The 22248-nt window shown below is 58.5% G+C and overlaps 2 protein-coding genes across 3 annotated transcripts; one reads left to right on the top strand and one right to left on the bottom strand.

Moving 5' to 3' along the window:
* Positions 1 to 41: 41 nt before the first annotated feature.
* On the bottom strand, positions 42 to 9027 carry ODAD3 (outer dynein arm docking complex subunit 3). The gene is made up of 13 exons (XM_022557079.3): positions 7901 to 9027; positions 6796 to 6917; positions 6608 to 6685; positions 4755 to 4925; positions 4566 to 4667; positions 4342 to 4467; positions 3978 to 4100; positions 3310 to 3465; positions 2244 to 2404; positions 1948 to 2161; positions 1181 to 1336; positions 633 to 717; positions 42 to 469 (listed from the first exon to the last, which is right to left on the bottom strand). Exons 1-13 carry the CDS (start codon positions 8139 to 8141, stop codon positions 351 to 353), a joined length of 1854 nt encoding a protein of 617 aa, XP_022412787.1. The 5' UTR covers positions 8142 to 9027; the 3' UTR covers positions 42 to 350.
* Positions 8712 to 22061, top strand: PRKCSH (PRKCSH beta subunit of glucosidase II). 2 transcript variants are annotated; one of them, XM_022557084.3, is made up of 17 exons: positions 8712 to 8813; positions 9132 to 9284; positions 9489 to 9605; positions 10028 to 10123; positions 10220 to 10277; positions 11191 to 11308; positions 12817 to 12946; positions 17941 to 18025; positions 18923 to 19001; positions 19740 to 19826; positions 20104 to 20265; positions 20363 to 20459; positions 20915 to 20984; positions 21253 to 21342; positions 21535 to 21609; positions 21698 to 21797; positions 21883 to 22061. In XM_022557084.3, exons 2-17 carry the CDS (start codon positions 9209 to 9211, stop codon positions 22027 to 22029), a joined length of 1587 nt encoding a protein of 528 aa, XP_022412792.1. In that variant the 5' UTR covers positions 8712 to 8813; positions 9132 to 9208; the 3' UTR covers positions 22030 to 22061. The 2 variants fall into 2 exon arrangements, with proteins under 2 accessions (XP_022412792.1, XP_022412789.1); XM_022557081.3 differs by having other exon boundaries at positions 20104 to 20286.
* The last annotated feature ends 187 nt before the right edge of the window (positions 22062 to 22248 follow it).

The following is a 22248-nucleotide window of genomic DNA, read 5'->3' as shown; positions in this document are numbered from 1 at the left end:
ATGGGAGTCATCACTCCCCAGGTCGGAGGGAGCTGAATCTGTGGCCCTGGTTTGAGGGGCAGCCATCTATGGGGTGGTGCAGGATCAAGGAGAGGCGAATACTCAGGGGGCTGGTGGTTGACCTTTAATGCGCGATTCCGAGGCCAGCGCGGACCAGCCTGGGGAGATTTACTGTGGGAACGTCCGGCAGCCCAGCCCCCTTCTCTACTCCAGGCATCGCCCGTCCGCTCCGCTCTCTCGTCCGGGCCGCGTTCAGCCCTTGAAGGGGCCCCGTGGGCCCGCCGCTGGGCCCAGAGGGGTTTGGGGGCTCCGCAGGGGCCCGCAAACGCCAGGTGGGCGCGAGGGCGAGTCTAGGACCTCCGCGAACGACCGCGCCTCTTGCTGCGGGACTCGATTAATTTCTGGGAACGCATCTTGAGCTCCGCGCGGGTCACCACGTCGTTGTCTTCGTCCTCACTCTCCTCTTCGTCTGCAAAGGGCGATGAGGGGATCAAGTTCCCATTCCCGGCTCAGATGTTCCTTCCCAGCCTTTACCATCCCACCACCACCTTGGCCCTAGGTCCGGCCCCTGACCACCTCCCGATGCTCTGCTTGGGCCCCCGGCCCCGCCCCCTTTCCTTGCCCGTACTGACCGAAGAACCTGTCCTTGCGACCGGTAACAGGCAGGGCGATGCGGGTGTTGTACATCGGCAGCTTTCCCTCTAGGGTGGAGTAGAACTGGGGGAGGGGGGAGCGGGAAGGAAGAGTGTGAGTGGGCAGAGGCTGCAGCGAAGTCCGTTCTCCCTCCTCCCCAGCCCACTCTGAGACATAACCTGATTCCATTCAGCACCTCTGTCCACTGCTGTAAAGTTTTCTTTGGTCGCTGCCGCGTCATTTGTTCTCAGCGTGCATCCTGATACCCCTCCCCCTCCCCCTCCCAGGCCCGCCCGTGGTCTCTAGGTCCCACCTCTTGTCCTCTGGAGGCCCCACCCTTGATCCCCCCAGCCTTGACCTCTGGCCCGCCAGGGCCCTCTGGGAACTCTCGTGGTGCATCCCTAGCTCCTTAAACCTCACGCCTTGTCCCTAAGGCCCATTCCCGGCCCATCGGCCTCCTCTCTGGTCTCCAGGGGGATGCCCCGACCTCCTGGTATTCCGCCCCAGCCCCTGCACCCTCAACCCCACCGCCTGGCTAAAGGGGTACCTCGCGGTCGGCGATGTGGCGCAGCAACTCTGGCACGTTGTGGTTCTGGAGTTGCGCCTGTAGCTTCAACAGTTTTTCCTCCACGAGGCCCAGTAGGTTGGGCAGATAGTCACCTGCCTTGGGATCCAGCTCCTTTCTGGCGAAGCGGCCGGCCTCCTGCGGCCGGGGGCGGAACCAGGTGAGTTGGAAGGGGGCGGGGCCTCTGGGGGCAGGTTCCACCCAGGGGCGGGGCTTTTCCTCAGGGACCAGGCCTTTGAAGTTAGGGGCCACCAACCGGAGCGGTGCTATCCTCTGTGGGGTGGGGATTCTGTGGTCAAGGGCCACGCTTATAGGGCAATTGCCTCTGAATTCCAGAGACCCAAGCCAAGGGATGGGGGGCGGGGGGAGTCTTTTAGTGGGAGGGCAGGGATACTAACTGGAGAGAGGCCATTGCTGGATGACCTTAAGAAATGGGATTCTGCTGCGGGCAGGGTGGGGCTTCTCTTATCTGTGGTCGCTCCAGGATTGGAGCGGGGTCTCTGAAGTTTTGGGTGGAGGTGTGTGTGTGTGTGGCGGGGGCTAGGTGGGACTTTCCCATGGGGGCGGGATTTGAAATGGGACAGGGTCTCTAAAGTCCTGGGCCTCTTAAGGAGTAAGGGGGTGCCCCCTGAGACGTGAGGTGGAGACTCAGGAGTGGGTTGAGGTTTCCCCTGTGTCTAGGCCTCTCATGTCCTGGACAGGGCCTGCGGTGGGTTCTCTTGAGTGGGCTACGGGGCAGAACCCCACACCTGCGTGCTGGCACCGCCTCTCACGTCTTGCGGGGATTCCTCGTGGGCGGGGCCTGCCACTAGGATGTGGTTCAGTTTGCCAGCCAGGTGTTCCAGGCCCTCTTTGGTCATTTGCATTGCCCGCATGGCAAGCTGCAGCCGATCCTGTGTGTCAGCGCGCCGCTGCTCCTCCGCCTTGATGCGCCCCTGCAACTCGACTTGCAGCTTCTGCTCGCTGCGGGGAGCAGGGAGGCCACCACTGGAGCTCCACCGACCCCGCAGGCCCCACTCTCGCCGTCGGGCATCCGGGACCTCACCTCACCAGCGTGGTCTCCCCTGAGTACTTGAGGTCTTCGAGCTCCCGCTGCAGCCGCTGCTTCTCTTCCTTCAGCCTCATTAGCGTCTGCTCGTTCTGGCTTTTGAGTGTCTCCAACTGCGTGAAGGTGTCGCCCTGTGCCAGGAACCGCTGCACCACCGCCTGGGGGCCGCCCAGCCCGAGTCAGAGCCAGGGCTGGGGCAGGCAGGGGTGCACTCCTCCTTCTTTCCCCCGGGCACGCAGGACAAGTGGCTGAGCTGATGGCTTCTGCATAATGGTGTTTAGACACTCTGTGAGTCCGGCCCAGGGCTGCCTCGAGGGTGTGCAGCCCCGAAGAAATGATTTTTGCGGGCCTTTCCTTGTCTATATAGGGAAATTGAATCAGCCAAAATCGGATTGCGGGGCAGTGATAGCAGTGAGCACGGCTGCTTTCCAAACTCAACGTGCCAGCAACGTTCTGGCAGTGAATCTTGCCCACTCCCATGAGGAAATATGGCTGGGAAAGGCGCCTGGCCACAGTGCTCCAGATGACCCCACATGTCCAAGTCCTGGAACTCCTTGGAGGCTACCCCATAGGAGTAGTGGGTTGGAGAGCGCCGTAAGTGGAGAAACCCAACAGGGATCCAGGGGGATTAGTGTTCGCCAGCTGGGGACATAAATAAAGCCTTAGGAAATTTCAAGGAAGACGCTGCCACGCGTGGGCCCCAGAGCAGGGGCCCAGCTTCTCTGGGGCTGAGGCTGGCACTGGGCATTTTACTGCGCCCAGACCCTGCTACAGGTGCTGGAGGCACAGCAGAGAGAAAACACTCATAGTTCTCCTAGAGCTGATGTGGCAAAGACGTCAGCACCAGTGTAAGCCAGAACATTAGAGGATGATGGCCAGTGTAGATAACTCGTGTGGGTTTTGCTGAGAGAGGTAGCGGATTAATGAGGCAGTAGCTGGAGGAAGAAGGGGTGTCTTTTGTGTGCTGAAGAATTGACCCGGCAAAAAGGGGAGGCTGGGTGTGTTGGCTTCCCAGGCTCAGCTCGGGCGTCTGGGAGCTGGGAGGGCCGAGGGCAGCACTCACGTGCGTTTCCGCCACGCCGGTGGCGTCCTTGACCTTGCCGAAGAGCACCTCCATCTGGTACATGTCCCAGCGCCGCCGCAGCTCCTCCTCTTTGGAGTGCATGCTGTCCTGGAGCCTGTCGTTGGACTGCAGCAGCACCTGCTCGCGCTGGGTCTGCTGGTGGGTTGAGGTCAGGGCCGGGGTCAGCTCGCAGACAAGGGCTTAGGGCAGAGGCCGCGGGGGTTGGGGAAGTATCCGCACTGGGGTAAGGGAGGGGGTGGGGCCCAGGCGTGGGTAAGGGCACCCAGGCAGGGGTCGGGAGTGCTTGGCAGGGCCTTGGTCGAGAAAGGGAGGCCTCAGAAGCAGCGCAGAGGGACGGGGTCCAGGGGGCGGGGCCTGTCGGGTAAGGGGCGGGTTAGAGGCAGGATCAAATTTCCGACACAGGCAAGTCTTGTGGGGAAGGATGAGGATAGACCTGAGAGTAAGGGGAGGGCTGGAGGGCAGGGTCAGGGATGTGAGAGGAGCCCTGGCAACTAGTGGAGATGGGGGCGGAGTCAGGAGAAATGTCAGAACTGCCGAAGGGTCTAGGGCCTGGGCCAACATAGTGGCGCGGCCCTGGACCCAGCAGGGCCGCATCTAAGCAGGAGCAGGCTGGGGTCGTCACAGACCCGTACCCCTGGTGTGCCCACCTTGCGCTCCATGCGTTCGTTCTGCAGTTTCCTCTCCTCCGCGTGCTTCTTGCACTCTGTTAGGTAGCGTTCGCGCTTTTTGCGCTCTCGGAACACTGTCTCTTCCAGATGCTGCAGCTGGTTCTAGAGGGCAGGAAAGGGGGACAGCAGGACCTGCTGGCACCTATCCGGGCTCTGGGCCAGAGCCGCAGGCCCAACTCTAGACAGCTGGGTCAGGCTGTGGGGTCCTGGGAGAGAGATGGGACGGGTTCCGGGACAGCTGAGGTTCAGATGCTGGGGCCAGAACAGAAGACCACGGCGGCATCGGGGGTCGGGGGGCAGGACCCCCACCCCCCACCCCGCCCAGGACATGACGGGCTGGCACCTTGGCGATGTCCCTCGCATTAAGCGCCTCCTGATTCACTAGGTTCAGTTCCTCCAGCTCGTGTTTTGTTCTCACCACCTCAGCCTCCATGAAGTCCAGCCGGTTCTCCAAGCGAAGGCTCTCCTCCTGGGGCATGAGGGATGAGGCAGGCCTGTGACCGCTGTCCCTAACAAGGCTGGCTCTCCCACTTGCCGCCTCCCACCCCCAGTCACCCTGGTCCCTACCTGTAGATAGGCCTTGAGCTGCAGGTACACATTGGTGATGTGTTCGGCCTCCTCCACCTTCATCTGGGCCTTCTCCAGGCGGTTCTCCAGGTTCCGCATGGTCTAGAGAGAAGCAAGGCCGGGCTGGGTCCCTTCCCCCCTCAATTCCTCCCCCAGGATCAAGGCCTCTGCAGACCTCACTGGCCCCACCTTGGCCACCTCTGTGTTGCTATCTTTCGCCTCTGCCATCTCCAGCTCACGCAGACTGTGCTGCAGCTGGAGCTCCTCCAGCCACTTCTGCCGCAGCCCCAGCTGGTACCGAAGAGCATTCAGCTGCTTCACCTTCTCACTCAGCCGGTGGTCCAGGTGCTCCAGGGCCTGCTGAGGGGGGGCAGCAAGGGCAGAGGCCTGAACCCCCCACCTAGGCCTTCCTTCCTTCTCCCCTATCTTTTTTTTTTTAATTTTATTTATTTTTTGGCCGTGTTGGGTCTTTGTTGCGGTGTGCGGCCTTCTCATTGTGGTGGCTTCTCTTGCTATGGAGCATGTGCTCTAGGCACGCGGGCTTCAGTAGTTGTGGCTCACGGGCTCTAGAGAGTAGGCTCAGTAGTTGTGGCGCACGGGCTTAGTTGCTCCGTGGCATGTGCGATCTTCCTGGAGTAGGGGTCGAACCCGTGTCCCCTGCATTGGCAGGCGGATTCTTAACCACTGTGCCACCAGGGAAGTCCCCCTTCTCCTATATCTTGGTTCTCATCTCCCCTGACTCTTAGTAGCGTCTGACCTGGTTGATCCCCCTCCTCCTGCAGATTCTCTTTTTTTGTGGCTTCCAGGACCCCCACTTCTTGGTTTTCCACCCACCTCCCTGGCTGCCCCTTCTCCATCTCCTTTGCCTTTGAAGAGGTTCTTCTCTCATCTGACCAACCTTACCCCCTTGGTGATCCTATCCAGTCTCAGGGTTTCAAAAGTCACATATACACTGAAGACACCCCAATTTAGCCTCCCTCCTGAACTGTAGGCTCGTATATCCATATCTACACTGCCTTCCAGATGTTTCCACAGGCAGCTGAAAACCATCGTGTCTAAAACTATGTCCTTGATCTTTCCCCAAACCTGCCCTTCTTGAATCTTCCCCATCTCAGCTCATGGCAGTTCCACCCTTCCAGGTGCTCAAGTCCCAAACCTTGATGTCATCCTCACCTTCTCTTTTTCTCTCCCACCGCATCCAGTTTGTTAGCAATTCTCTGTTCTATTTCAAAGGTTCCTCCATAGAGAGCTCTTTCTTCCTATTTCTACCCCTTTGTTCCTAGTGCAGCCAACACCATCTTTCACCCAGTTGACCTCCTCCTGCCTTCTATTCCTGCCTCCTCACAGCCCACCTTCCATTTCTCTGATTCTTAGTATAAAATCTGCACTCTTGCAGTGAAGGCTGCTGCAAAGTTCTGCCCCTGCTGACCTCCCTGACCTCACCTCCTGCAGAGCCCCCCTCACTCACTACCATCCCGCCACACTTACCTCCTTTGTGTCTCCAACACTCTACTTTTGTTCCTACCCTAGGCACTTTGCACTTCCTATTCCATCTGCCTGGAATGCTTTTCCCCAGATCATTACCTGCCTGTCCCATTCTCAGCTCAAATATCACCTTCTTAGAGAAAGCAAAGACCCCCATCCTGCAGTCTAAAAGGCAAACCCCTGCCCCCATCCATCTCTAGTAAGTCAGTCTGTTTTATTTTATTTGTTTCTCTTGTCACCACTGGGAATTACTTTGTTTCTATATTTGTTGTTCTTGTTTTTTTTTTTGGGTATGTGTGTGAAGGTCTGTTTTCTCCACCAAGATATGAGATTTTGGGGAGTGGGGACATGGTCTGTTTCTTTCACCTCACGGTGACCAACACCTAAAACCATGCCAGGCACATGGTAGGTGCGTGATAAAGGTTTAGAAATAAATGAGTGGCTCCAGGTGTGGAGAAGGGATTGGAGAGGCGAGATAGTGGGAAGGGAGGCCAGCTGGGTGGGGACCCAGGCTGGAAATGAAGGGAGATGGTCAGTGGAATGGGAGTGGGGCAAACCTGGCCTGTCCTGTTCTTCAGATATGGCTTCTCTGATTTCCATTCCCGAATCACTGCCTGGATCACTTTCTCATCTCCCTGCAGAGAGAAGAGCCCAGTCACACTACTGATTCAGGCCACTTCTACTTGAGGTGGTGCTCTGCCCCTGGGGATGCTGCTCCCGCCCCCTGGCACCTCTTCAACCTCACCTGGAGCAGGTCTGTCAACTGTAATTGCAGCGCCCTGGTCTCCTCATGGAGCTGGTTGATGGTCTCCTGATTCTTTTTGATGTTCCACTGGCTGGTCTCATAAAAGGCCTTTCGGTCACCCTCTGGGGTCATGTGAGGTGGGTAGGCAGAAGCAGAGGATCATGGGAAGGGGGGACTTCCCAGAGGGAAGACCTTTTAGTAATTGTCAACCTAACATTGTAATAATATTTCACTTTGAGCATTTGTTATGTGTTGGATGCTGGACTAATAATTTTCTAGGTATCAAATAGCGTGTGCCAATAGGTACATATCCATATACAAATTATACCCATTTTACACATGAGAAGACTCGGGCTTATTATATTGTTCTAAGTCACAAGCAGTTGGACTCCCCAGCCCATACCTTCAACCACTATGCAAAATTACTTCCTAATAATAAAACAATAATGGTTTATACCAGGATTTCCCAACCTTGGCGCAACTGACATTTGGGATGGATAATTATTTGCTGTGGCGAGCTGTCCTGCGCATTGTCAGATGTTGAACAGCATCCCTGGCCTCTACCCACTAGATGCCAGTAACCCCCCCGCCCCCCACAGCAATGTGACAAACCAAAATGTCTCCAGACACTGCAAAATAGCCCTATTCCATTGAGAACTACCGGTTCACACTTTATAGTGTTACTATGTGCTAGGCACTGTCCTAAACACCTTACACATTTCAACTACCTATGAGGTTGTACTGTTACTATCCCCATTTCATTGTTGGACAAACTGAGAGCAATTAGGTTACTCTTAGTCCCTGAAAGTCAAACAATTAGTATATGTAGAGCCAGGATTTGAACCCAGAAAATCCAGCTCTAGAAATCTATATTCTTTACCACTCCATGCATGATAGAAGAGTTGAAATTACATAAAAGTATGAAATGCAGTCCAGTCAGTTCTGAGCTCAGGAAAAGTTTTACAAGAAAGATGAGGAAAAACGTGAACCAGTATGAGTTTTTGCCTTCAGAAACTGGCCACTGGATGAACGCCAGTGAAACGCTCCTGCCAGCTCAGAGGACTGTTGACTCTTGACCCTTCTGTGCCCTGTGGAGCCATCTTACCTAACAGTTGTATCTTCCTTTGTAACTCAGCCACCTGCGTGTGCACAGCGGACTTCCCCTCGCTGGCGTGGAAAGGTGCCGCCTTGGAATGGAGTGAGTGCCAGGCCTGCACTGACCCCTTGCCTCGAGGGTGGTAGGGCTTGATCTGAGCCTGACTGCCCTTGACTTTGGAAGGAGCTGAAATCTGGTCCTGAGAAGGCATGGCGTTGGCGGAGGCCGCCCAACTCAGAGGAGACGTCATGATTGGGTTGAGGCCAAGGATCCCTGATGGTTAGGGGATCCGCTAGGAATTGCCTCGGTCCAGGATCCGTCAGCTCCTGTTCCTCGGGCTCTGGGAATGCACTTGTCTACCGCTTGGCGGGGCCTCGCAGCATCTACGGTTGCTAGGTAACCTTCCCCGCCTCCCTCCGGCGCTCCCAAGGAAATCGCCTGCATTCCAATCTACGGCTCTCATTGGCTGACGCTGAGCTGAGGGGCGGTCCCAATAGGGGACAGACCGGACCAGCTCCGCAGAAAGATGGGGGAGGGTACTTTGGAGTCACGTGCTCATCCCTTTTCCTCCCCACCCCTCCACCCTAACCCCGCCGAGGCGGTTCGCGGGCGTTTTTCAGGAACTTTCTGTTCCGGCTGCAGAACCCGACACTCCCAAGATGGAGGCACCTTGCGCCGCCATTAAGCGCTAACCTTCAGAACTATTCCCTTTAAGGCTTCACAGTCCTATCCAAGATGGCCGTCTCTGTTCTGGCCCCGCCACTTGCCACTCGCAACATGGCGGCCACGAACCGCCGTTCAGGGAGCGCAGCGTGATACCGGAAGTGATGCTTCCACACATTTCCGCTTTCTTTCTGCAGGAGGAACAGTTGGCTGCGGGGTCGGGGGGCGCGGTGGATATTGACCTTTGCCCCAGTCTCGTGTAGGTGGTGAACTAGTGGGCGAGAGGGCACCCCAATTTCCTCTTGGGGGCAGTCGAAGGCGGGAATTGGATAGCTAACCACCCCCTACTCATGGGGAGCGGAGGTTTTGAGATCTCCCCACCGTTGATTTGGGCCAAGTGAAATTCCCCTCCACTGGGCAGGATTGGGGAGACCCCCCCCGCCCCCAGTATGGGAAGCAAAGTGAGCCCTCATTGCCCGGAAGCGATGGAGGAATCCAGTTGGCTGGAGGGAGAGGTGCCTTACTTCGGCTGGAAGTAGCCCTCTCCCACTGACCTGCCACCCCTTTCTTGCTGCAGCGCGAGGGCACAGCGCATCTCCCAGCAGCCTCCTTCCTCTGACAGAACCCGTTTCCGGCTTCCGAGGCTCCAGCGAGATGCTACTAGTGCTGCTGCTGCTGCCCATGTGTTGGGCCGTGGAGGTCAAGCGACCCCGGGGCGTCTCCCTCACCAGTGAGTCGGCCACTGGAGGTGGTCAGAGGTGGGGGTGGGGTGTGGGAGGCTCCTGGAAGAGGCACTTAACAGCCTTCGGTTTCAGTGTTCTGGTCTCTGGGCAGGGAAGGTGGCAATGCTCAACTGGTGGGTGCGGGGAGAGGAGCCGTTGGGTGGAAAGGGCCTCTTCCTGCCCTGGGCTGAGCCCCTTGCCCCCCTCCCCAGACCATCACTTCTACGACGAGTCCAAGCCTTTCACTTGCCTGGATGGTTCTGCCAGTGTCCCTTTTGATCAGGTCAATGACGACTACTGTGACTGCAAAGATGGCTCAGATGAACCAGGTGAGCTCTTTCTTCATTCGTTCATTCATCATCCATTTATTGAGCAGCTGGTGGGTGCCAGGTCCTGTGCTGTGAGCAAAACAGACCCAGTCCTGTCCTCAGAGAGCTCGCTGTTGAGTGGGGGGAAGCGGGCACAGAAGCGAGTGGTCAGTGGTTTGGTGAGGAGAGCGGGAGGTGCTGTGGGAGCCCGGAGGGGGAGGGGGAGGGGGTTTGTCAGGGTCCTGTTCTGAGGGCCTCAGGGAGGAGAGGCAGGAGGGAGCACTGAAGAGTTTTGTTTCAGGCCCCGAGCGTGCAGCTGTCTTTCCTCCTCTTACTTGGGATCAGTTACTCTCACATTCCTTGTTCCTTCTGTGTACGCAGTGGGTGTGACACGCTGGATTCTGAGCACACTCCACAAACCCTCCCTCCCTTCGTCCCCCCAGGCACAGCCGCCTGTCCCAACGGCAGCTTCCACTGCACCAACACTGGCTACAAGCCCCTGTACATCTCCTCCAGATGGGTCAACGATGGAGTTTGTGGTGAATGAGATCTCCCTGGGGTTGGGAACAACGTGCTGGGTGGAGGGAGGGAAGAGGCACTGCCGGGTCCGATGGTGCCCACACCTCTTCCCTCAGACTGCTGCGACGGGACGGACGAATACAACAGCGGGATCGTCTGTGAGAACACCTGCAAGTACGTAGGTGACAGCCCCCCATCCCCCCCCCACCCCTCCAGACCTTGCCTTGCCCCACTGGGTGAATCAGGTTCCCTCTCTTTTCTGTTTTTGTGTACTGAGTGCTCACCCCGTGCCAGGTGCCTTGTGAATGCTCCATCGGCAATTTCCTCTCTGGCCTGGAAGCAGGTGCAGTTTGCCTAAGAACAGATGAGGAAGCTCAAGGTTAGAAAGGAGAATGACTTCCTCAGGGTCACATAGCTAGGAGATAGCAGAGCCGAGACTTGAACCCAGGTCGGTCTAACTTGAGATTGCATGCTTTTAACTGCTGTGTTCTGCAGCAGGACTTGAAAACTGAAATGCCCACAGGTAGGCAATCTAAACAGCACAGCAGGCTGAGTATAAGGCAGCAGGGAGTGGTGGGATTGTGCCATCTAAAGGCACAGCTGCCCTCCACTCCTGTGAGTTGAGGGCAGGTGGCAGGGCTGGATTTGTTTTTCAAAGAAGCTGAGAGTCCCAATACTTCTGTAAACTCTTTTGATGGAAGATCTTTGAAACAGAGAGTGGAGTAAGCAGAACAGTGCTTACCGGCCAGATTTTGCCCTTTGTGTCTGGGGGTCTGTGACTTCTCTGCTTTTCTCTCCTCCCTCTCTTGGGAGCCACCTTCCAGCCTCACATCCCAGCACCCCCCCAGTCCCTCCCCTGACCCTGAGGGTGGACGAACCCTGCCCATTGTCCTTCCCCACAAGGACAGGGATGAGGGACTCTGAGGCCAAGAGAGCCTGGGGAGGTGGGGAGAGGAGGGTTTGTTCTCCTGTCTTTGCCCACATAGGGGGTGTGAAGGCATGGGTGTTGAACCCTTTTGGAAGGAGCAGACCTGGTGGATGCTAAGTGCCCCCGACGCCATCGTGCCTATGTGTCCCCTCCCCCCAGAGAGAAGGGCCGTAAGGAGAGAGAGACTCTACAGCAGATGGCGGAGGTGACCCGCGAGGGGTTCCGCCTGAAAAAGATCCTAATTGAGGACTGGAAGAGGGCCCGAGAGGAGAAGCAGGTGAGGGGCCCGGTGGGGCTGACCCAGGACAACCTGGAGGTATAGGCTGAGGAGGCCGGCTGGGGTTGATGTCTGCTCCTGACTCGTGGTGTCCTGGGGCCAGTTACTGTCTCTCTGCGCCTTGATTCACTCGTTTGTCCACTTGGCATTTAGTCGTTGCTTAAGCGGGTACCAAGTGGGTGGCAGCCAGTACAGGCATCGACCTGGGCCTTGGGTGCAGACTGAAGTGGGCTCAGAGGAGCTCTGCTGCCCCTAGGACAGGAGGGACACGTCTGCATCCTGGTCCCAGGGTTCTCTCATCTGTAAGTTAGGGTTAATGGCTACATGACTTCCCAGTCTGGGGGAGGACTCGAGAGGGGGGTCAGTCAGTCGCAGTCACGTTAGTTCAATAGGGTGGGTGCTGGGGGGGCCAGAAGAGGGTGTACCCCCAGGGGTGTGTCTCTCCCTCCCCTGTCTGCCACCCCCTTGGCTGTTTGATGGGTCAGAGTCCTCAACACTCCTCCTGGGCTCTTGCCCGACCCACTGAGTAAGGGCTCCAGCTCTGTTTCTCTGCCCTGGACAGCTTCCAGGTTTTTCTCTCCCACCCCCATGGCCTGGCTAGAGAGGTACCTCCCGAATTTATGGGGCAGTGAATTCAGAGCCAGTGTGATACTTCCCGAGTTTAGAGGATGCTGGGGGAGCCACATGGTGAGGTTGGCTCCGGGTGATCTTTGCCCTCCTGGGCAGGTGGGAGGATCGTGGCAGCAGACCAGGCTGAGGTCTTGGGAGGAAAGTGATCCCGTGTGGGCTTGGGCTAAGACCCTACAGCTTGGGACCCCCATCCCTAGGCTGGAGTCCACCCAGCACACACATTCGTTTTTGAAATAGCCACAGAAAACCAGGATGCACTGGGCTCGTGCATCATGGCTAGAAGCAAACGTGGAACTAGATGTGGAACTGCCTCAAGAGTGCATCAGCTAGTGGGAGGGACACACAGACAAAGTGATAGCCAGGGCTGAGGGGAGAAGGGATGTTCGGGGCTGTAAGGCATAGAGAAGACTCTTGCCCGGTCCCTCTGTTCCCCGAACCCGTCTTGGGGGTAGGAAGTAGGGAAGACTTCCTGGAGGAGGAGGCTTCCATCTAAACTGAAATCTGTTGGGTAATTCAGAGTTAGCCAGGCAGAGTGTTCCAGACAGAAGGAAAGCATGTGTGAAGAACTGGAGGCAGAGAGTGGGGCTCTGAATGTTGTCAGGGCAGTTGGATCTTAGAGTTTAAGATAGCAGTGGGGTGGATGGGGCTGGAGAGATGGGCAGGGGCCTGGTCATGCAGGGCCTCGGGGGCTACATTGACGTCTTTGGGTTTCTCTCCAGTGGGCTGCAGGGAACCACAGCAAAGGGGAGACCCAGAGAGGGGTGTGTATTTTGGAAAGATCCTGTGGCCACCCTGTGAAATAGAGTCAGGGAGATGGCCGTCTGTGAGGAAGAGGGTGGAACAGGAAGAGAGCTGATCCCTGTCTTCTGCCTACCCAGAAAAAGCTCACTGAGCTGCAGGCTGGAAAGAAGTCACTGGAGGACCAGGTGGAGTTGCTGCGGACACTGAAGGAAGAAGCTGAGAAGCCAGAGAAGGAGGCCAAGGACCAGCACCGGAAGCTGTGGGAAGGTACATCACTACGTCCCAGGGTGGCCGTGACTTGCCCTTGGCTCCTGGCTGGGAAGAGTCTGGGCCCAGGAGCCTCTTGCTTGTTATCTCTCATCTGTGGTTTTGCTGATTTTTTAAATCATGGCACTTTAGTTCCCTGCGTGCCCAGTTATCTTTGTGTGTTGGTCACTGTGTTTAAAAGTCATTAATAGGAGTAACTTGCAGTCTAGGATGAGAGGTCCCTCTCTAGAGAGGAGGGGCTTTTCTTTCTGCCATCTCTGAGCACTACCATTCAGGGATCCCTTGAATCCAAATTCGAGGCTGGAGATTCTTCCAGCCTCACAGGCAGTGTGAGCCGAGGTCTAAGCATAGGCTGGGTAATTTCTGGCCCAGCTTATCCCTGAGGGGAGCCCCGTGGGGTCACAGTTATGCTGGGGGGGGGGCGGTTCACCTTGGACTTTGATTTTCATTTCTCTTCCCTCACAAGTTATCAAAATGGACATCCACATTTGCCAGGATTGGCAAAATCCCTTAGGGTGAAAGCGGCTTCCATATTCTCTTGCCTTCTTGATTTCCTCTTGGTCCTGGAAACTCCTACTGTCTTGGTTGGTTTTAAGATGATTTTCTTAGGCTTTGTCCAGCATTTCGTTGCTGTTGATAGATTGTGTTGCCATTATGGGAAATCTGAAGCCTTGGCATTTGTTCTCAGTCTGCTCTGTGCAGGGGCACATGGTGGAAGGAGGATAGAAGGGAGAGGGGGGACAGAAACCCATTCCAGGTTAGTTAAAAGACCAAGCATTGCTGGGAGGATTTGGAGGTGTGGCTCCAGCTGGTCACCAGGCTGGTGACCAGGAACCGGCAGTCTTCTCTCTGAAGCCATTCTGTGATCTCATCCATCTCTTTGAGCATCTGCTGTGTTCTCCCTTCCTTTCCTATCTCTGCTCTGATTTCTCGTAATCAGTAATTCAGTCATTCATCTAACAAGCATTTGCTGTGTACCTGTCATGTGCCAGGTGCACCCCAGGTGCCAGCAATACAGGATTGAACAAGACAGAGAAAGCCCCCTGACCACAGAGGGTGGGAGGGAGTGCCGGCAGAGGGAACAGGTGCAAAGGTTCTGAGGCAGCATCTTGTCTAGTTTTTAAGGAGCAGCAAGGCGGCCGTGTGGGGGAGGGAGAGGAGACTCTCCCCTTTATTTACACAACATCAGCTTCTTTTGTGATACAGCTACAGAGCCGAGTGGTTGCCAACAGAGACCTTATGGGTTGCCAAACCTAAAATATTTTAGCATCAGGCTCTTTACAGTAAAGTTTTCCGACCCCTGACAAAGACACTGATATTCTGTCCCACACTGATGATAGCTGGACCAGAGCACCCAGTGCTTGTTTCGTAAGGATCGTCGTGTCGCTCCTGCCTCCCTTCCCTATGAACTGCACCCAGACGCAGCCCTGTGTCACAGATGAGGAAGCTGAGTCCTTGCCCAGCGAGGTTGATGCCCAAATCTCTCTGATTCAGACCCTGTCCCTTAACTGGAGGCTTGAGTCATCTGCCTGTTCCGCCTGGCTCAGGGCCCAGCATTGCCCTGGCCTCCTGATGGCCTCCCTCCATCAGGCCAAGCCATTCTTCTGCCCAGCAGTCTTCCCGGCTCCCCAGTGCCTTGGGTGGGACAGCATTTGGGCCACCACTTCCTGGTTACGATGCCCCCCCTGCATCGAGAAGTCGAGTACTTTTCCCTGCACTGCACCCTGTGCACTCACCACATTGGTCTGATTGCCTTTCCCCTGGAACTGCTGCCCTTTATTGCTCCCAGGCCTCTGCTCCAGCCATTCCCACTGCAAATACAGAGGTGTCTAGTGGGCTCTAGGCCCAGTGCTCAGCAGTGACACATGAGGCCCCATCCTGCAGCCCTGCTCACCTTGAAATGGGAGCAGCAGATCAGTGAGTCTGTCCCACTGTGCCCCAAGCCCTCAGATGCCGCTGCCTCCACACTTTCCAGCTTCCTTCCTGAGATCAGCCCTTCTGATCACATGTGACAAAAACCCAACTTGAACCCACTTCATAAAAAGTGGAAGCTTTAGGCCCAGTGGGACTCTAGGCTCCCTGGATGGCAGGAGTCCTCCCTCCACCTCTGGGCTCTGCCTCCTTCTCTGTGGGCTTCGTTCCCAGGCAGGCTCTGCCCTCCTGTGCCAGCACAACGGCAGGCAGCACTAGGTTTATTTCCTTCTGGCTCAGCAGCCCCAGCCAGTAGAGAATACCACTTTCCCACAAGTCCCAACACAAATTCCAGGGCAAGCTCCTATTGGCTTGTCCCAGGTCACGTGACTGCCCATGAACCAATCCCTGGAGCCAGGAGGTGCAGCACAGGTTCTGATTGGTCAGGCCTGAGTGTAGGGTGGGTAGTTGCCCACAGGGAAATGGAGGAGGGGTAGTGTAAGCAGGTGGGGTTGTTTGCTGGAAAGGTAAAGCTGAGGGTTGGAATTACCCTCCTTTGCTGGGGTCTTATTGCTTCTACTATTCTCTGCCCTCTTGGGTTTTGGAGTGAGTAGGTGGTGACCAAGTCAGACCTGTCAAGGGCCAGCACAACATGGGGTCACCCAGCTGGACTTTTAAGGGTGGTATGAGTTCCAAGGCCAGATCATCGGAGGTGGGGTGTGTGAGTGTGTGTGAGAGACGTGGGATGTGACTGGGGCCTTGAAAGAAGGCTGGGAGTTCCCTGCTCTATTTCTTCCTAGTTTCCACGTGATTTAAAATATCCCATCTGACTTCCATATTCTCTGTTAAAAAGATTTTTGGGGGTAACAATCCTGAAAGTAGTAAAGTAGAAAGGGAGAGAGTTTTCCTCCAGGTTAACCTCTACCAGGAGGCGTGAAACCTTCCAGACCTTTCTTTTTTTTTTTTTTTTTTTTTGGTGGTATGAGGGCCTCTCACTGTTGTGGCCTCTCCTGTTGCGGAGCACAGGCTCCGGATGCACAGGCTCAGCGGCCATGGCTCACGGGCCCAGCCGCTCCACGGCATGTGGGATCCTCCCGGACCAGGGCACGAACCCGTGTCCCCTGCATCGGCAGGCAGACTCTCAACCACTGCGCCACCAGGGAAGCCCTTTCCAGACCTTTCTTGTCCATCCCAGGCAGAGATGCAATTCTTCAGAGGGTAGTAACTCTGGGTGTCGACCCCAAAGCCACACTTCAGGTGCCCAATGGCCACGTGTAGCTGGTGGCTGTCATTTTGGCCAGCAGAGGCAGACCATGTCCATCTTTGTAGAAAGTTCTGTTGGACAGCACTGGTCTACATGGTGTATGGGTGTTGTGCTATGTCTGTGTGTACCTCATTTCCTTTTTTTTCACTCAGACCCTTCACTTTTTTTTTGTATTGTGGTAAAATCCACAAAATGTACAATTTACCATTTCAACCAATTTGAAGAGTACAGTTCAGTGGCATCAAGTACATGCACCATGTGCACCCCTCTCTGCTCTCTCGTTCCAGAGCATTCCCGTCTCCCCAAAAGGGGAACTCCATGTCCATCAAGCAGTCCCTCCCCATCCCCCCGCCCCCCAGCCCCTGGCCACTACTCATCTGCTGGGTTTACCAGTTCTGGACGTTTCGGATCAACAAAACCAGGCAGTGTGTGGCCTTTGTGACCGACTTCTTTCCCCGAACATCGTGTTGTCAAGGGTCATCCACATTGTAGCCTTGTGTCTGGACCCTACTTCCTTTTAACAGTTGTGTCTATTCCGGTGTATGACCCTGGCAGGACTTATTTAATCCAGGTGCCATTTTTTTCTATCAGGTTCGCAGTGCTGGTTTTCATCATTCGTAAACGCCTGTTGTGTATTAGGGTGTTGGCCCTTTGTGACCGAAGTTGCCGGTGTTTTCTTATCATTCATCTTTGGTGCCAGGTTCCTGGTGTCTTCTTGCTGGGCCGTGTGTTAGAAAGTGAATTCAGGGACTTCCCTGGTGGTCCAGTAGTTAAAACTGCGCTTCCACTGTAGGGGGTCGTGGGTTCGATCCCTGGTTGGGGAACTAAGATCCCGCATGCCGCAGAGTGGCCAAAAAAGAAAAGAAAAGAAAGTGAATTCACTCTTCTCTTTGCTTCTGTTTCCACTGTTTTGCACCACGGCGAGCGTCCTTTTACACAAGGCTGGGCGTACTCGTGCCCCATTTCCCTTAGCCCGAGTTCTCAGCATGGAGTTGCCGACTCAGGTTCAGGGGTAACATGCCAGGGTTTGACCCAGATTCCCAGAGGGTGGTGGGGATGAGCACGGGCTCTGGAGGCAGACGGCCCGGCTTGGGCCCCCGGCTCTGCCCCTCGCCAACTGGGTGACCATGGGCGGGTCCCTTCATCCACCTGAGCCTCAGGCCCTCATCTGTGAGGACGGTGTCGGCTGAGTCTGCTGGGGTCTCGTGGTGTCTCCGGGGACACAGGCCACTTGTCCTGATGCAGAGGGCTGAGCTTCATAATGGAGCTGCCCCTGTGGCTGCTTTCCTGAAGCCCACCTGAGCCGGGTAGTGATGAGGCAGACAGGCAGAGGAGGGACCATCAGAGCAGATATGGGGCTAAGGCCCTGTGTCCACTGGCCACTCCCAGTTCCCTTTTTCCGTGCAGGTGGCCTCTCCCCTCTCTCCTGGGCCCCCAGGACATCTCCCTCGCCTGGCTGCCCCCCAGCCCCAGTCTCCGTCCCCTGACCTTTTTCCTGCTTGGCCTCTTCCCGCGGGGCCTCCCGGACATGGCAAACCTAGTGCATGGTCCCCCGCCTGCCTCTCACAGCCACCGATCGTTCAGACCATCTGCAGAGCCCCTCAATCTGGCACTTCCTACCTCCTTGGCCCCCTTGCCCCTGCACCGGCCAGCCCTTGTCATCTCCTTGCTCCCACCCCCATAGCGGCCTGACTCAGGGCCCCAGCACCCAGTGGAGGGCTGGCCATACAGCGGCCCCCCTGGGGCGTTGGGGAGGGCAGATTTTGGGGTGGCGGGAGCTGTAGACGGTGCAGAGGATGATGGGCTGGTCCCTCCACAGAGCAGCTGGCCGCCTCCAAGGCCCAGCGAGAGCAGGAGCTGGCGACCAGTGCCTTCCAGGAGCTGGACGATGACATGGACGGGGCGTGAGTGTGTGGCACTGCCTGCCCTGGGCTCCCTCCTCCCATCCCCGCCTTCAGAAACCAGCCAGAGCCCACCTCCTCGCCCTGGGGCCCCCAGGGCCTGAGCTGGTCCCAAGCCCTCTCTAAAGGAGCCTCTGCTTGCTCATGTATAAGAGGGGTCTAGAGCAACCCCGGAGGAGGAGATGAGGGAAACCACCCCCTCAAGGAGCTGGGCCCTCGAGGGGACTAGGGATCCCACTACTTTTCACAAGCCTACTCTGCGGCCTGGGACACTTTGGTGAAAGTCAGAATCCCTCCTGCGCCCCTGAACTTGCTGGCTGACCCCAGGCAAAGGGCTCGGTGGAGGGTGGGCTGTCGGGAACGAGGAGGCTGGGCAGCCCCCTGGTGGGAGGCTTCGGAGGGACCAAGGGGGCAGAATGGGCAGGGGCATTCCACACCCTGGTTGGCGATGGTGCGGGTGGAGGGACAGAATGTGGTGCCTGGGCCATTGTGGGTATTGGGGCTTGGCTGCGGGGAGGGCGCCAGGCCAAGGGCAGTTTCGATGGGTTGGGCTCTAAGGGTGGAAGGAAGTGGAAGCTGGGTCTTGGGGGACACAGGGTTGTCCAGGTATCTCCTTCTCCCACCCCTGTGTCCTTCCCTCCCTTGAGCCCCTCAGGGTTGTGGAGCCTCAGGAGGGGGTAGGAGGGTGGGGACTGGGTGGCTGCTTCTCCTGGGGGGTGGGGGCCAGAGGGGTCCAAACCCCAGACTTCATTTTTTCTCAGCTTCCTGCTGCTCTCCCCTCCCTGCCCCAAGGTTCTGAAGCAAGTTCTCGGGGCGGGGGGGCCTGGCAGGGGGAGGCAGGCAGCTGGCCAGCAGCCAGTGGGCTCACCCCTCCATTGGCTTCTGCCTGTGCCCCTGCAGGGTCTCCGTGGCCGAGCTGCAGACCCACCCGGAGCTGGACACAGATGGGGACGGGGCATTATCAGAAGGGGAAGCCCAGGTACCCAACCGGCCCCTTCACTTGGGACTCCTGGAGGGGATTGCCCCAGGGTGACCTCAGGGCCAGGGGGCCCAAGACAGGCTGGCGGTGGGCTACTCCCATGGATGGTTCCCGGCTGGCCCCAGGCCAGGGCTGCTGGGGTGCGCACTGTGGCTGATGCGGCCAGGCCTTGTGAGTGAGCCAGGAGGGCAGCCACCCAGGGCCGCTTCTCCCTGCCCTTTGGGACCTGGTGGGGTCGCGCAGGTGCCCAGGGGTGTCTGATCGGGACGGAGCCAGGTTCCGCATACGCGTGCCCCACCTGCTTCGCCTACCCCGCCAAGTGGCACGTACCTGATTCACCTTCCTCACAGCTGGGCCTGTAGCTCTTTGTCTTTGCTGGTTTGGTCCCCCGTCCGTCGCTGTCCTGCTGGTCCCCACTGCGCCCCCCCCTGCCCCTCTGCCTCTATCTCCGAGGGCCTGGGCACCTCTGGTGCCCCTGCCTCTCAGTTTCCCTCCCTGGTCTCTCCAGTCCCCACCCGACACCTCTCTGGCCCCGCTCCTTTCCCACAGGCCTGTGCTGCCCCCTTCTGGCTGCCGCGCCTCACCCAGCCTGGCCCCGGCCTGGCCATGGGAGGTCAGGGCGTGCTGTGCCTGGCACCACGGCCTGAGGGGCCCCCCCACCCCCTCCGAGAGTGCCTGGGGTGCAGGGAGGCACATGGAGGTCCTGCTCCTGACACCACCCCAACATAACGCACACAGACCCTTCTCGGGGGAGACACGCAGACAGATGCCGCTTCCTTCTCTGACCGCATCTGGGCTGCCATCCGGGACAAGTACCGGTCCGAGGTCAGTGGGGGGAGGGAAAGGGATGTGGTCCTGCCCCCCCCTCGCCCCGCCCCTCGATGCCTCACGAAGGAACGGCCTCCGTTTTCTGGCGCCGGGCCACCCTGGCCAGCTGGGCAACCCCACCCCCTCCACAGAGGCCTCCCCGCTCCCAGCTGACTGTCCCTCCCTCCCGCCAGGCTCCTGGGAAGGGCTAGAGACACGAGGCCTGGACCCAAGCCCTGGGGGTGGGAGGTGGACTCCCGAGTCCACAGCACCGACCGCTCCGCACGTCTGCCAGGTGCTGCCCACCGACCTGCCGTCGCCTTCTGCACCCGCCTTGACGGAACCCAAGGAGGAGCAGCCCCTGGGGCCCTCACAGCCCGCAGAGGAGGAGGACGAGGAAGAAGAGGAGACAGAGGAGGAGGAGGGTGGGGAGGAGGGGGAGGACGAGGATTCCCAGGTGCCAGGGGAGCAGCCCAAGGTGTGTGTTCAGGGGAGAGGCGGGTGATGGGGGCAGGGTGGGGTCACTCGCTGACTCTGTCCCCCCCACCCCCCAGGAGACCCCACCCCCAGTCGTGCCCCCCCAGACAGTCAGCCCCACAGAGGAGGACAAAATGCCGCCCTACGATGAGCAGACACAGGCCTTCATCAATGGTGAGGGTGGAGCCTGGGAGGGGTGAACGCCTCTGCATCGCCTGCACCTGCAGGGGCCCAAGAAAGAGGCCTTACCTGCTCCCAGAGGTGGGCTGAGGCTGGCCCCGAGCAAGCCCAGGGGACTTCGGGTGGCCTGGAGGGGGCTTCTGGGGCCTGGGGATGGCTAGCACCGCCTCCACCGGCCCCAGGGGCCCTCCTGCCTCCTCACGGGCTGGCAGGTGAGGAGCCGGCTGGGCCCCGGGAGCCCTGGCCCTGCTCCTGCAGGAGCTGAGAGCCCAGGCAGTGGGGTGGGGTCTGCCCTGGGGCTGGCGAGGCCCACAGAATCTTCGTGGGCCCAGTCCTCGCCCAGAGCAGGCCCGGGGGCTGGGGGAAGCCGGCGTGGCTGCGGCATCCCCTTCCCTCTCTTCCTGGCTGGGAGTCGGGGCACCTCTGATCTCCTTCCCTGCCCCCACCAGCTGCCCAGGAGGCCCGCAACAAGTTTGAAGAGGCCGAGCGGTCCCTGAAGGACGTGGAGGAGTCCATCAGGTATGGGTGCCTGTGTGGCCGCAGTGCCGTCTGCACCGGCCCCACAGCTGCCTGCTGCTGGGCTCCCCAGGGGAGGTGGTGATGGGGAGTCGCCCGGGCGACCTCGGGCAAGGTGGCAGTGGCTCCTGCAGGGAGGGTCCCCAGGTGATGGGGAGCAGAGCCCAGCCCCCAAGAGGCCCTCTGCCACCGGAGTGGGCCTTCCTGTGCTGTCCTGAGTCGGGCTGCGGCGGCCCCAGCTGCCGCTTAAGCTCCCGGCCTCCGCTTTTAGGAACCTGGAGCAGGAGATTTCCTTTGACTTTGGTCCCAACGGCGAGTTTGCCTACCTGTACAGCCAGTGCTACGAGCTCACCACCAATGAGTGCGTCCCCCACGGACAGGCGGGGTGGGTGGGCTGGGAGGTCCTGGGCCTGAGCAAGGATGGGGGGAGTGAGGAGGGGGGCTTAGGAGCAGTCACTGGAGTTTGAGGTACTTGTGTGCCCCCTGTGGGGGGGGGATGTCATGTAGGTTGGGGCCCGGGTCTCCCCTACCCACGCACCCCATCCCGTGATAGGTACGTCTACCGGCTCTGCCCCTTCAAGCTCGTCTCGCAGAAACCCAAACTCGGTGGCTCCCCCACCAGCCTCGGGTGAGTGGGCTCAGGCTGGGCCCCCCTCTCAGCCCCTGGTCCCCCTGGCCGCCCGGCCGGCCCCGCTCAGCACCCCACTCTCCCGCAGCACCTGGGGCTCGTGGGCTGGCCCCGACCACGACAAGTTCAGCGCCATGAAGTATGAGCAGGGCACAGGCTGCTGGCAGGGTCCCAACCGCTCCACTACTGTGAGTGCCCGGTGGGTGGGGCCGGTACGGGGGACCCAGGCCCACCAAGCCTGCCTGAGCCCCGCCTGCCTGCCCCCCGCCCCAGGTGCGCCTGCTGTGTGGGAAGGAGACAGTGGTGACTAGCACCACGGAGCCCAGCCGCTGCGAGTACCTCATGGAGCTGATGACACCGGCCGCCTGCCCAGAGCCACCGCCCGAACCGCCTGCCTCGGGCAACCGCGATGAGCTCTAGCCCCGCCCTGCCCCGCCCGGCCCGGCCCAGAGGTGGGTGGGGAGGTGAGACCCCTACCGCCTCGGCTGGGGGATGCAGGGGGTGGTCTAGGTCCCATTGATGCTCCCCCCACCCATCTCCCTCCATCTGTGTCTCATTTGGTTTCTCTGCGGCCCCAGAACCTCAAGACGTGGAACCAGCCCCCAGCGGTGCTGCCCGCCTGCCCCTCAGTCTGTAGAC

Source organism: Delphinapterus leucas, unplaced genomic scaffold (assembly GCF_059928025.1).
Source record: "Delphinapterus leucas isolate spDelLeu-1000000601 "Yukka" unplaced genomic scaffold, BTC_Dleu_Yukka2 spDelLeu_asBTCV2_sq25, whole genome shotgun sequence".
Classification (NCBI taxonomy): domain Eukaryota; kingdom Metazoa; phylum Chordata; class Mammalia; order Artiodactyla; family Monodontidae; genus Delphinapterus; species Delphinapterus leucas.
The sequence above is the reverse complement of the archived record's forward strand: the minus strand, read 5'-3'. Positions and strand labels throughout refer to the sequence as shown.

What these genes read in the sequence shown, in the direction of transcription:
- PRKCSH (XM_022557081.3), top strand. Translation starts at nt 9,209, where the DNA reads ATGCTACTAGTGCTGCTGCTGCTGCCCATGTGTTGGGCCGTGGAGGTC. An exon ending in GGTCAACGATGGAGTTTGTG is followed by an intron (nt 10,124 to 10,219) that starts GTGAATGAGATC and finishes CTCTTCCCTCAG; the next exon opens with ACTGCTGCGACGGGACGGAC. An exon ending in GACGTGGAGGAGTCCATCAG is followed by an intron (nt 20,985 to 21,252) that starts GTATGGGTGCCT and finishes CTCCGCTTTTAG; the next exon opens with GAACCTGGAGCAGGAGATTT.
- ODAD3 (XM_022557079.3), bottom strand. Translation starts at nt 8,141, where the DNA reads ATGACGTCTCCTCTGAGTTGGGCGGCCTCCGCCAACGCCATGCCTTCT. An exon ending in AGTTGACAGACCTGCTCCAG is followed by an intron (nt 6,686 to 6,795) that starts GTGAGGTTGAAG and finishes TTCTCTCTGCAG; the next exon opens with GGAGATGAGAAAGTGATCCA. An exon ending in TGAAGAACAGGACAGGCCAG is followed by an intron (nt 4,926 to 6,607) that starts GTTTGCCCCACT and finishes GCCCCCCCTCAG; the next exon opens with CAGGCCCTGGAGCACCTGGA.